Source organism: Cinclus cinclus, chromosome 1, assembly GCF_963662255.1.
Source record: "Cinclus cinclus chromosome 1, bCinCin1.1, whole genome shotgun sequence".
Taxonomy (NCBI): Eukaryota; Metazoa; Chordata; class Aves; order Passeriformes; family Cinclidae; genus Cinclus; species Cinclus cinclus.
Genome location: NC_085046.1, coordinates 26,637,679 through 26,652,144, shown reverse-complemented (window position 1 = coordinate 26,652,144; position 14,466 = coordinate 26,637,679). Strand labels below are relative to the sequence as shown.

The following is a 14,466-nucleotide window of genomic DNA, read 5'->3' as shown; positions in this document are numbered from 1 at the left end:
AAAAAACACTGTTGAATATGTAGGGATGTGCTAAAAGAACACGATCCAAGCTGTATTACTCCTTCAGCCTGGCTTTTCAGGCTGTTGTCTTCTGCAATGAAAACAAAGCTTTGGGAAACAGAAGTCTTTTCTGTGTGCTGCTGTCCCATACTGCTGGCAGCTGCCTCACTCTGCTTCTCTGAAAGCTGATTAATTCCCCTGGCTGGTCTAAAAAAGCTTTTTTCTACAAGGAATTAAAGGAAGTCTCAGTTTTGTTTCGACTCCAAATCCTAGAAGTGGGAATCAATGGTGTGATTTCACACAGATTTACATAGGCAAGCTACTTAGCAATTAAAGACAATTCCATAACATGAGTAATGGAGCTTAAAGTGGGGGTTTAGCAATGTCACGTATTATCTACACTATGCTCGGATTCAAAAAAGAGTCAGGATACTTTTATGGACAAATGTGGGCTGAAAAGGGCATTTTTCGCCTAACCACTTGGCATTAAGTTTGTAACTAAGAATGAATATGTCCCTTTTCAGGGACAAAACATTTCATAATACTGCAGCTGATTTGGTATTTGAAAAAGTTTGATGTATGAAGATATAAAAACATTAAAAATTCAACTGATCCCTAAAATATTAAGAAAAAAATGTTATTTCATAATATGTCTTTCACAAAAAGATGTTAAAACAGAAATTTGGAGTTTGAGTCAAAATTGGTGACTGAAACAGTGATCCTTAAAATAAATACTAAGAAATAGCATTTTAACAACTGAAATGAAAACATCCTGAAGTCTTTCTACTGGGTAACATTATTGCTATACTCTATCTTTTATAGATCCCATCTCCTCAGCTGCTAATTAGTGCTTCTTATTCCACAAAGGTTTTAAGCTCTTGCAGAATGTCTCATGTAGCCTTCCCAAATTCTGATGATTCAAGTTGTCTTTGTATTTTATTCTTTCCAAGCCACTGGAATTGGCTGCTTTTAACTCAAAGTTACAGCCCCAATCTGCAGACTGTCTCTTGCCAGAACTCCCACAGGTGTCCCTCCCATGTACAGAAATGAAAGCTCTGATACTGATCTGGGGAAAACTTTTCAGATCAAAGTAGTGAGTAATTTGCCACAAATTATTAGTCTTGCTACATTGGTGCTTCTCCAGACTTCTTCTCTCCATTATGAGAATAAAGATGTTTCTCCCAAACTCTCTCCAATTGTTCAGTCACAGGGCAGAACAAAAGATGATTTCTCTTGGTATCTCTCCCTGCAAATTTCACTTGATACAAATGGTATGATATTCACTGTAAAACCTGGGCAACTTTATGCTGTAAAGTGATATACTTTATTTTTTTCCAGTAGAAACTTGCAGAATATGTAGCAGAGCAGCAAAAAGCCAAATTGTTCTCAGTTGTATTTCCTTCTCTGTGTAACTTCCAACTGCTGGTGCCTTGCTAGAACATGGCAGTCTGTGATGCTTTACCTGAAAGAATACAAGAAATGTGGTGCTAACAGCTTGTTCTGACACACTTCTCTTCTACCATAAGATGGCAGACATAGTACATAATTTTTCAATAATATACTGAAAATTACAATTATTAGGCCAATATGTATATGATGTTCCCTACTGTCCTTACTTGCATGCACCAGAAAAAAAAAAAAATTGCCTCATTGTACCATTATCTTGTATTGCATTCATAGCATGCTATTAGTTCATCACTGCAGCTCTTTCAAAACAACATGACTTGGCAAGAAAAATAAAATAATAAAAATTTGATCAGGCATAAAATTACTGTATTTTTGGTTAAAGTGCATAACAGTAGCACAATATAGGTAGGGTATAGCTTTTGCTTTTATTCAGCTGTTTTGTATGCTGTAGGTATAAATGAGACTTAAACCAAGCATCCAAACTGAACCTTTCAGACGTTAATGTGATGATAGCTGTGTTATTATGAGCCTAATGATATCTGCTGCACACAAGAATACATAGGTGTCATGCTGGGAAACCAATGATCTAGCTCTCATTCTGACTGCAGGCAAAGAATATCTCATCAAAGCTATAAATTTCATGACTCTGTTCCCAAATTTAAAACCCTTAAGGAAATGGCTTTCATGGTTCAACAGTTTTAAAGGGTTGCTTTTACTTGGCTTTGTAACAAGGAAATTAATAGTTCTTCCAAACAAATCAGAATTATGCCATGCATTTTCATGCTGTTGCCTTCAGCACTTCTCTTCCTTCCCCAGATAACATCACTGCAGAACCCACACTGAATTCATAGTGGGGAAACATTTATTACCTGCTATGATTTTGCTCTATAGCCTTAGATAGGTGATAGAAGTCATTTGCTCATTGTAAAAATTGTTTTCATTAGGTCATGTGAAATAGAGTCAGTTTCTAATCAATCTTCACTTTTCAGAGTAAAACCAGGGTAAAACCTATCCAGCCTAATGTCAGGGAGAGTTAGTTTCTGTAGTGTGATGCAGAGCAACCAGCCAAGAGGTAGCCTGCCTATGGGACTGCAATAAGAAGCACTGAAGTGAGATACTTCTCTGTCAGCATGGTTTTCTCCCTTCAAAAATTCCTACTGTGTAAATATTGAAGCTCCTGAGAGGGAATAATCACGTTAAATATTTTTCTTAATTTACAGGTATAGAAATGCTTTCTAATAAGCAGAAAATGAATATTGTATTAGGATTAGCCACTGTATGTGACACTTTGTGCACATAAAGCACTACAATTTGTGCTGTTCAGGAGAAAGATCCTAAATGAGCACCAAATGTTCAGTGTAGCAATACATTTCAATGTATCATTAAGACAAAACCTAAATACTGTGGATTCTCATTAAGCAATAAGAAATTACACATACACTGGGATTAAAATACCAAGATATATTTGCCTTTGTTCAAAATCCTTATGACTGCACAACATTTTAAATCCAAGTATTTCAATGCCAGTGAAACAACAAACAGGAAAGTAACAGCATCTGTTTCAAAAGTAGCTTTGATTTTTTAGTTCATGCCAATCTTTTGGAGCCCTATGTTTAATGTAGGAATACAGCATTCAGAGTAAGAATCCTTGCATGACAACAACAATTAGGCAATGTACTAAAGAGATTCATTTAATAATAAGCCACACTCTCATAAATCAGAAATATTACTTTAAGTGATTGACAAGAACTTCCACACCTCAAATTTTTGATACCCCCATTAGGGAGTGGAAAGGTCAGACATTATTTTTTAAGAAAATAAATTATAGTAATAGAGAATTTTGCTCTTCTTTGAGGATGAAGTGATTGTCTGTAATAGAAAACAGTGCTGGAGTCAAAAAAGTTTTCCACAGCCCACTGTTCCACAGGAGGGAAAAGAGCAAACATGGAGGACTGAACAAAAAACAACAGCAATCCATCATTAACTGCACAAAAGCGGTGAATTTGCTTTAATATGAGGAAAATGACAGTTTCTCCTCAAGCAAAGAAAACATAATTATCCCCTAAGCCACACTAAAATAGCTATCACTAATGCAATCCAGAAAACTGCAATTCCCAACTGGGGAGCATCATCACTGTCATGCATGAGAGGGATGCAGTGGGAAATAAGTAGCTCTCCATCTAGACTTTCAGAACAGCGTGTAACACTTAGTATTAAATAACAGAATAGAGGGAAAGAGAAATAAAAAGGACCTTATAACTGGCTGCTTGGGCACATGTACAGAGTGGTGTCTGTGTGGATTTGCATACAAAGAATATACTGTTCCACAAAAGTGACTGCTATTAGCTGAATTAAAGTTGTCTCAAGTTTTGCTCTTCCCATCTCTAAGTTGGGCTTGAACTTATTCCTTCATTCTGCAGGAGCTAGGATGTTTTCACTATCCAAGCTGGCTTGTGTTTGACTGCAGCATGGACACACCTTTAATAAAAGTCACAATATTCTGCATCAGGTTTACACCTTAATTCTGCTGAAGAGTAACACTCAGAAGCATCATGTCACAGTCATGTAGCAGTGCTGCAGCCATCTGTTTTACGCAGAGCTTTGTACAAAAATCCTCTGGACACTAAAGAGAAAAAATATATGATGAAAATGTAATTCATACTGGTAGTTTGAAAATGCAAGAATACACAAAAAATCAATTCAGCTGCAAATTTTAACTAAAACAGAGTCAAAATAAACAAAGCCACCTATCTGGTATAGCCTTCATCTGATCCATTTGATCTTTATCAGTTAAACATCTCTCCCCCTCTCTTAAGTAAATATGTCTGCAAATAAATTATTACAATCAGTTTCCTGCATTTTTCTGGCAGGAATGAAGGTAGGACTTCAATTTCAATTCAGCCACATTTGTCTCAATCTCCACCCCAAATGATTATGGTAAAAGTACTGGTTTATTATTTTTCAGTGAAAATGTCTAAATTCCGATGTTTGAATTCTGACGTAAATAACTTAAGCAAGAGACAGGTTAGCAACACTGACTGTAGACTTCAGGTGACATACTTTGGAGTTAGCTAAAAATATGACTTATGTAATTATACTTTCACATTAAATTTTTGAAGAACTTAGGAAAGATATGGAAATACTCCTTTAAAGCTCATCAGAGTTATGCATCAAATGGAACCAAATGGTATCTTCCAATGTTTGAACTGGTTTTCTCGCTCAGGCATTCCAGAGCCAAGTAATGCATTTTCATACAAAACCTGAACAGAAAACAACAACCCTTCTCTTCTCATGCACCTCTACAGTCCTGGGCTGTCACAGAGGTTAGACTCACAGCAAAAGGACAAACATGCTGCCCTGGACTGAACAGAAGTAAGATTATATATAAAGATACAAATATTTCACACAACTGAGGCCCTACCTATTAATTTCAGGGAGGATAAACCCAAATGTCAAGCACAGGCTGAAAGGCCAAAGTATGTCCAGGACAATTCATCTCAGTCAGTAATTCCCCCTGTCATTATGTTCCCTTTGTGCAACCCCTAAGTAAAACTTCATTCTCTTACCTTTTCTTTGTAAGTTCCTAGCTTTGTCCTTCAAAGTCCAGTGGCCTTTCAGCCTGTTCCACTGGACACCCTGCCTCTTCTTCAGATCCTGAAGAAAACTAAGCTCTGAGAACTTTGGTTTTCTGGGTTAGCCTGAAAAAATGAAAAGCATTCCCTTTTTTTTCACCTACCCTGTGATCCTTCACACCACTACACACAGAATGGTCCCTAAGGTCCTGCACAGTAAAACTCTGCTTCTGTCTTTCCTACATCTGTCTCTTCCACTGCAGTGAAGTGAAAATCATATTCCCCTCCTCTATGAGATGGCTACAGTGCTTGATCTGCACCAAACGGACCAATGCTGAATTTATTTTATATGTTAATTTACATGATAGCTGCATTCATTAAAATGAGATCTAATGTTATTAAACTCCTGTAGAACAATTGTGATTGACATTTGTCCATAAGCTACACAAATTTGAGCCTCACAAACCAGAAAAGAATTCATAAAAGTCATTGCTTAAGTACAGGCATGCTGTTTTTAAAGTATCTGAAAATATAATTTACACAGAGAGGAAAAAAATTGGGATGGATACTATTTACAGTCTGATTTAACAATCAATGCAAAAAGTAACAGTGAAAGTATAGCAGAGTGGGAAAAGAAGCGAACTTTTTCAGCTGAAGATAATTAATTTCTCTAGAGCAAGATCAATTCCACTGAAGGGACTTCAGTGAGTGTTGTTTTAAACCCAAAGGAGAATCCACAAGATTTTTTGGTTTTTTTCACTGCAATCTGTGAAAACCTCTGGCTATAAATCTACTTCCAAATTTATTGTACTTTCCCATTTAGTGACCTGCACAGGCTAAAAAGCAAAGGCAAATTGGAAAACAAAATTAGGACTGTAGGAAGAGAAGTTATTTTAGATATTTATTATTGACTTGAAGGTTTAATGACACAGAAAGAAGTCATTTTATTTTGTTAGAATGGAAAGATTGGCATGAGGGAATTAGACCTGGGCAAGATGCCCTAATCAAGACAAAAGCTTGACATTCATTAAAAGGAAATGATCACACGAAGATAGAAAAGGTTTACACATGGAAAAGTATAATGCAGCAAGAAGAAACCAGTTAAAATTCACAATACAAATGTAAAACTAATTACTTCTGAAAATGTACCATACATATAAAAAACTTCTTGCCTCTACCTACTCCTCAGAAACATTTATTGTAATCACTGCTCAGAAGAAATTTCACAATTCCTTTAGTAGAACATATTTATCTAACTTTTAAGAATCAAAGCTCTTGCTCAGAAATACCAAAATATGTCTGAAGTATAACTATCCTTTAAGGATAACACTCCTTTTGCAGAGTAAAACATAAAATTGCCCTATTTCTTAGTAAGTGCTACAAGTGATGAACAACCCATCAGATTTCCATAACACGTTCAAAAAGCTTTCAGAATTTTATTGGTAAAGTACTCAGTTCTGATAACTCAGCTTTTAATGTAATCAAGAATATCACCAGGAGCTACTTAATTAATTCCCCAGTGCACCATGAATTTAATTTTCAGTGACTTTATTGAGAACATTTTTCGTTAATTTTACAAACAGAAACTATAACCACCGTTACACAACTTGCAAATATTTCAAACAAGACAGCAATCTCCTATTTTTTTGATTTTTTCTGTTCCAAATTCAGCTCCTGAGATGGATTTTCTGCTTCAGCTTCATTTTCATCTTCCTGCAAAAGAAAATGAAAACCTGAACATTAATCAATTTATTGAAAAAGTATGCTTTTTCTGCTTATGCAGCTGTATGGAATTCTGTATAGTCTTTTCCCATCTTTTGCCTGACTAATAAGCATAAAAATAAGCAAAAAGTAATTTATTCAAGTGATTGATTTTGCTCATGAGTTGAAACAGAAATGATAAGAAATTTAAACAAATCTAAATGCTTACATTTATAGCAGAATAATCATTTAATGAGTAAATATTTTACTGACCATTTTACTGGATAGTTACATAAAGAAATTATTAAATCACACATGGATGACAATATATTCAAATACCTACAGCAGACATTATTACACACCTTTTCTTTTTTTCTTGACAAGAGTTCTCACTAAATTACTTTTGAATACACAAACTTTCATCATTGTACTAAAAATTACTTTTGAAAAGCACCTGCCATTGAAAAATGTTTCATTTTTTTGTGGCCAGGTATGTTTACTTCACCATTTGATAAAAGACAATAAATTTAACTTCAGAGACACTTTATGTGCTGCAGCATCATATTTTTGTCCCATCTAGCATATTTTCTTGACAGGTCTGCCAATTTTCCAATTACTTGTACCACCATATGTTATCTGAAGATCAGTCAGGTCTAAAATAGGAAACATGAGCATGTCAGGCAGCAGCATGTTTACAATATTCTACAGCTTCAGCTCCAAGAGTAAGGCTCATAATTCACTATGGGTTCCTCTGGATTTCACTGAAAAAATGAAGTGACATCATAATGCCTGTTTCCATAGGAATGGATACTATTTTGTGTCCAGTACAAAATCATGACCTCGAAAGTATAAATTACGGAAGAGTGAGAAAACTGTTTTATAAGGCAACTTGCAAATCACATAATGAACAATCCTTATCACAATTTCAAAGTATGACCAGTTTTTTAGTCTGCATTTTAATTCAATGTACAGAGAATCTTCCATATTCTATTAACACAAGAAAGAAACAAACAGACATTTTGAAGTGAAGAAGCATCCTGGTTGCTGTAACAGTACTCATCACAAGCCAGCAAGTTGAGAGAAAGCAAACACCAGGGACATTTAGGTGGGGCCCAGTAATGTGAGGTATATGCTCCTGATTTAATTCTTGTAGGAAAATAACATAATTCTTTTGCATCCTAGCCCTTCTTTCACCATCAAAGCATGCTCTGCAAGGATAACTATAATACTTAGAGGTAGGAAATATATAGGAAGTTTACATGGACAGCAGTAGAAAATCTCATTTAAAAATGTGATCTTATAATATGTTATGCCCAACTGTAATAAAATGGAAAAGCTATTTGTTCTATTAAAGTAGCAGATACTCCAAGCCATCATGCTTCTGAATCCTCTCCATTCTGGGGACAGCCTAGGCAGTGAGAAATATTTGCATGACTGACCACTAAAGGCTTTTTTCTTCTCTTTCTGGACCGTTCTCTCCAGTTATTAAAACATGTAGTGCTCCCCATGGCTTTTTTCATTTAGCAGAGAAAACATGTCTGTGCATGTGCGTGAAACCAAACACTGAAGATTTGTTGAAATTAAATGTGTAGAATATATTAAAGAGAGTGCAGTGTATGGTATACACACAGAGGTCAAACTTCAAATGAAAACACCCAGAGCAGAATCGTAAACAACAAAGGAGTAAGGTGATACCAAGCTTACTGCTTACAGATGACAAAAGAATATTGTGGAATTAAAAAACACTCACAGAAACTTTTGGCTGCTATGGAAAAACCGCCAGGTTATTTAAGGAAGAACATGTTAATAAAAGAACAGAAAATCTGCATGTTTCTGAAGGTCCCTACCTGTAGCAGTTGCATCCCAGCTGACCTCAATGCCAACTGATCCACCTCCCTAGCACACAATTTGACATTATGATGTTCTGACTTGTGCTCCCTCCTACAGGAATAGAAACCCTACACTATAATTCTTTCCAAGAACCCTTCACATATTGCTTAGGGCTTCCTCTGCTAATAGATGCAGCATGCAGAAATTTCAGAGACAACAGGGCCATACCTTCAGTGAGGACTACAAGACGGTTAAGGCACATTAGGCTCAATACTGAATATTGTCTTCTGGAGATTTTTGATGACAAAGTTTTTATCCAATGAATGAGGTTTTTATAGAGAATCTTCTGGCTTTGTGTAAATTTGAAATGTTTAATTCTGTGCTCTAAAGGTCATGCTAGCATTCTGGCAGAATTCCCAGGTTACAGCAGCAGCTGCAGTGATGAGTGTATTCTGAGATGCAGAAACAATGGATGTTGGTGATGGCAGCTTGAGGATTTGCTTGGGTTGAATACTCCAGATGGAAGCATCAACTTTGGGATACTTTGTAGAACTAATATTTTTCCTTTGTTGATTTCCTGTTGCTTCAAGTAAAACATATTCAAACAGGTAAAATCTACCAGCAGAACATAAATTGACTGATGTGGGCAGATTCCAATGCACAAGTCATCCATACGAGATGTTCTATTACTGCCAGTATGCTTGGAGAAGATCTGAACTGGCAATTTAGAAACATATTAACCATACTACAAGATGTGAAGAAGACTATTATTTCAGTTTGCTGACAATGCAAAATTTCTATGAAATGCTTTATCTTTTTCTTAGTAGCCCAAGAGGCAGCCCGAAGATTGCACACAGAATACTGAAATGGTTGGAGTTTCTAATGTTAGTAATGTTTGAATTTCCATCTACATAGCCTATATAACCTAATTATCAAGAAATTATGCATAACAGACTGCAGATTAAATATATTTAATATATTTGTTTTAGTAATTACCACCTACTGTTATCATTATAATGCTTTTAATTCTAATGAATAGCAAAGGAAAACCTTTTCTTTTCATGTTATCTGTTAAAAACCAGTCCATGATGGCAGTGTGCAAAGTTTCTATTAACAGCATCTACACAACAGACAAAATATTGAATTCTGGTTTCTGCCCACAGAAATTCAGTTCATGTTATTTTTATTAATACCTCACATCTCTTTTATATATTATTATTTTTCTTCCAACCACCTATGACTCTAACATCTAGTGTTTTCTGTTCTAACAATCCTAAAATCAAAGTAGCTTGTTCTAGCAGCTGTCACAAGCCAAACTTTTAAAGTAGTTCTTGCCATCATATGCCAAAAATCGAACTTGTCTCAGTATTTTCTGTGATCCAGACAACCATAGACTCAGATATCATACAGTGAATACACTCACTGAAAAGATCTGGTCACTTGTAATAGCCAAGGGAGGCAAGTCCCTCAGGACTGTATTACTACTCCTACTGAAAAAGTGCACTTAACAGCCCAAAGATGATTTTAATACTGAAATGAATGAAGTTTACTAGTCTGGGATTGACATTATTACAGATTTACAAAACCAGCAGAGATAAGGAAAAGTACAAAGAGCATTACAAAGTGCTGATAAACCCAACACTCTGAACTGAAATGCCACCTCAGGAGCTCCTTGAGCCACTGAAGACTGGACACTCATCTGCATCCTGATGACACTGATGGAGAGATGGACCTTCCACTTTAGTTTTCCTACATCCTCTGCCTTGGCATCCCACATTTTCTCTGATGGAAACAAGGTATCAGGTCAAAGGCTCCTTTGAATATTCTACAGGTGTTTTCAAATTGGACATCTCTTCTTTCACACTGCTTAGTCTGTACTTGGTAGCTGAGCATTTATGATTAACAGCAACAGAATGGGGCGAGGAAACGAGACCCTGAAATCTGCCACATAATTAAGTCTTTGATTTATTGAAGTATTAAGCACTCAATAGTTTTGCTGCAGTTAATGAGAATACTTCAATATTTAGATAACTTTATATGACAAAAACTAAAGGTAAGAAAGAGTCTGACTTTAAAATTCTATTTGTAAAGTTTTGAGCTAAAGTTTTCAGTTGAGAAAAACTGTGATACAATCTCATCTCCTTTGAAAGCATGTTAAAGGTCAATCACACTATTTTCTGATGAAAGAATAATGGGTCTAACACAGAAACTTAATTTTGTAGCAATTATTCCAAAATATTCCCCTGCAGACAAATTCTGGAATGAAAAAAGAAAAAAAAAACCAAAAACAAAACAAACACCCTAGAAATAGAGGTTCGAGTATCCCTTTCTCTTTTTACCCCCTCAAACCAATTTCCTTCAAAATGTCTGGGTATTTCTATTTCCTCCATTAGTTAGAGAAATGAAATCTAGAAAATGACAGTGAATTATGCAATTCTTAACTCTACAGGAAATCTGACAGTCTTCTGCAAATAGAACAGATCACACATTAATTAACTGTGCTAGGACATGCATCAATTCCCAGTTCTGTTCATTGCACCACACCTGTATCTAGAGCTGCGTTACAATGTTCTGTATTTTCCCAACTCTAACTGATATTCTGAACTTAATAAACAGTTATATATCACATGATTATGCAAAGAATCACCTGAATAATAAAAAGCATGCAAAAGACAAAAATGCTCTGCTGTAAGGAGGAATGACTAAAGTTGTCTCTGCTAGTACATAATCTAGAAATAGCATCTCAAAAGCACTCAGGACCAAATTCTGATACCAGTACTTTCTAGAGTATCTTAACCCACAAGACTTACAATATGACTAACAGACTAAAGTATTAAGGATGCCCAGCTGGCATTTCATCTCTTGCCTCACAAAATCTAGCTAGGAAAACACCAGTTGGAAGTAGGTAAAAATACTTTTAATACTCTAAAAAATACATCAGGAAAAAATGAATTTATTAAATATTAGAGCTTTTGTTTGTGTATGTGAAAGTCTAGCTTCCAAAGTCACAGGCCAAATTTAAGAGAAAATGAGTGAGAAGGAAAAACTGGGAGCTAAGATAGTCTCTCTGTTAAATCACCAAAAGGAAAGCAACCAGCAGTAAAATTCAAAAGTTATTTTAATTCCTAAGCCTATGTTATCCTCTTCAATAGTATTACCAGCAGCCCTTGTAATGAACAGTGGTGCAAAAATAGAGTACAAATGGAATGGTTCTTTACCAATGGATATTAGAAGCAAATACAAATTTCTTGTGATGGGTGACAGTTTTCTGTCACCACAGCTCTGCAGTGGTAAGGCAGCTGTTTGTTTCCCAAGAAAAGGAGACCCTTGCTACATGGATCATTTTCATAGCGACAGCCTTGACAAGTCTGACATTTGCTTCATGAAGAATTCTAAAGCAGCCATCAAGAAAATGCCCCCTTTGGGACCACTGGATATCTGACAGTTGTACCTTTTAATGCACATTGCCATTAATTCTTACTGTCAAAGCCCACCAAAGTCCTACAGCACAATCTCTGCTGATCTGGTACACTATAAAATGGAAGCTATGAAAGGACTAACCATTACAATGTAAGCAAACATGACATCAATTAACTGGAAACAGCTCTCCACCCCACTTTGTTCAGTGAAAAGAGCAATGCAGCAGTTTCCTTAGCAAGCAGTACAGACTGCCGAGCTCTAGGTGGCAATGCAAGACCAGCAGAACTACTTTTACACTAAAGCTCCTATTTAAGAAGCTACAAGCAGCTGCATGTTTATCAGAAACTCTTTCCTTTAACTCACACTGCTATAGGAACTTTAAAATCTTTTTGAAATATTTGTCAGTGTTCTGTATTTTCTATTTCCTTGCTGCTAATTCTGATTATACAGATAAATGTACCATCGACGAGCCCTTACAGTCAAATTTCATTTAACGCTTTGTACAGAAGTGGAATTTCATGCCATATTTCAAATCTTCCATCTGTTCCTCTCCTTTTTAGGAGGCAACCGTTCCACTGAGTGGTCCCTTTGGCTGACTGCCACTACAGTTGGGATCCTCTTCAGGGCAGGTGGTGCTTGAAACCCAACCATTGTTTTACAAGTTCAGCTGGTTCTCCTTGAAGAAAGTAGAGGAAAATGTTTCCTCTTTAAGAATTTGAGTCTCCAAGGGTTCAGTTTTATGAACATTTGACTGCTCCTATAAATGCTTAGATACCACAAACCTGCAACATCAACTAAGAAAGAGATGTAAAGGAGCTTTAACAGCACTGTACTATGCCCATATGGGAAAAGTCTTCTTAATTTCTACTCCAGTGTGAGAGGGTACTCTAGTTTTCAAATCTGACACTGTCATGAATAAGATAATCTAAGGCAAATCTGTCCCTCAATTATAATAATTACATCTGTGCATAAATAAACACATACATGGAAACCACAAAAGCATTTTGTACTTATGTAGCAACATAATTATTTTTATGAATTGCAAATTTAAAACAGAAAGTTCTATTTTATATATACTGACAGAATAATATTTCATAGCCTAGAAATGTACACTATAATAAAGATAATTTTAAATATTTATGGCTGTGCTCTCATTAATTTACGCTATACATTTACTAAATTATAAGAAACCATATTCATGTTTGTATTTACACTAGGAAATAAAACAGCTTCTTCTTACAATAGTTACATGAGAACAAAAAGTGTGTCAGCCAATAGTAAGGAATTAATAGCTCTATTTCTTAGTACTATTTAATGGGAAAAAAAACAACTAAGAAGCACAAGTTTAATTTTTAAGAGCTCAATCGTTAGGCTATACATGTATCTTGGTAAGTACTAAATGACAGCTGAAGACTTTCGTGCTTTATCTGCTTTCTCAAGTAAGTTCATGAAGTATCATCTATATATAATCTATATATATATCTATTAGCCCTTTATCAAGAGGTCTGAACATTCTTTGCTTCAAAAATTATTAACAACATTAAATGGAAAAGTATTAACATATATAACAACTGAGTTATACAAAAATGCTTCTGGAAGGTACTGTCAAGACACACTGCCTAAAGCTAATGGCAGCTGAAAGACATCACTGTAAACTTCACTGAAGGACATGTTTATAACAGGAAAAAACAGCACTACCATATGAAAGAAGCAAATTTATCTCAATAACAGAGAAAATACAGACCCTAATGAAAATGTTTTAGGAAAAATGCGTGCACTGCATGCTTCTGACCAAAATTAATTAGACTTTTAATGTTTTACATTTCCACCATAATTCTTTAAATGGTGCATTTATTTCATAGTAATAAACATTCGCTTCATTAAGTAAAGTTCAGAATCTGTGTTACTCGCTACATTTAACAACCTTTGGCCCTCTTCTTCTGTATTTCTTGATTCAGGTTTCCAAAGGATTGAATAAGCAATTGAGGAACACAATTAAATTTCATGACTCGGCATATTTAGGATTCTTATTTCATCGAAGACAAAGGGCAATTAATCTACCATTCTATACTGAATTTCAACTTTAGTGAGCCATGATACATACTGAAATGAACTTACAGGAAATGTTTAATTAAATTACTGTAAAAAGCATAATTAATATTTTCTTCCTTATGACAAAAGAAAATGCACATTTAATTGGAAAAACCTACTGCAGTATTATACATTTATTAACTTGGGAATTCATGAAAATATTGCTATAATGCGACAGATGAGAATTTAAAAAGCTTTTTTCTTATTATTTCATTGGCACATTTCACCTGAGTACAGCCTTGAAATTCTGTTCAGAAGGCATAAAAGCTGTAACTTTCAATGGAGTTAATACGATGACATTGACTTCATTTTGTCATTTATTTTCCAAAATGTGAGATAAGTAAATGTTGTAGAAATGACTTTATATTTGCTGTAATACTGAACTCCTACATTTAGTCACAATCCATGAAGCTGCCAACAAAACAGATAGAAATGAATGAAGCTG

At 35.3% G+C, this 14,466-nt stretch overlaps 1 protein-coding gene across 1 annotated transcript in view; it reads right to left on the bottom strand.

Annotated features, from left to right (window-relative positions):
• Positions 1–6,617: 6,617 nt before the first annotated feature.
• PHF14 (PHD finger protein 14) overlaps positions 6,618–14,466 on the bottom strand; it is a 157,848-nt gene continuing 149,999 nt past the window's right edge. Inside the window, exon 18 of the mRNA XM_062495253.1 lies at positions 6,618–6,692. Coding sequence (XP_062351237.1) covers positions 6,618–6,692 — 75 coding nt within the window. The remainder of the gene's footprint in view (positions 6,693–14,466) is intronic.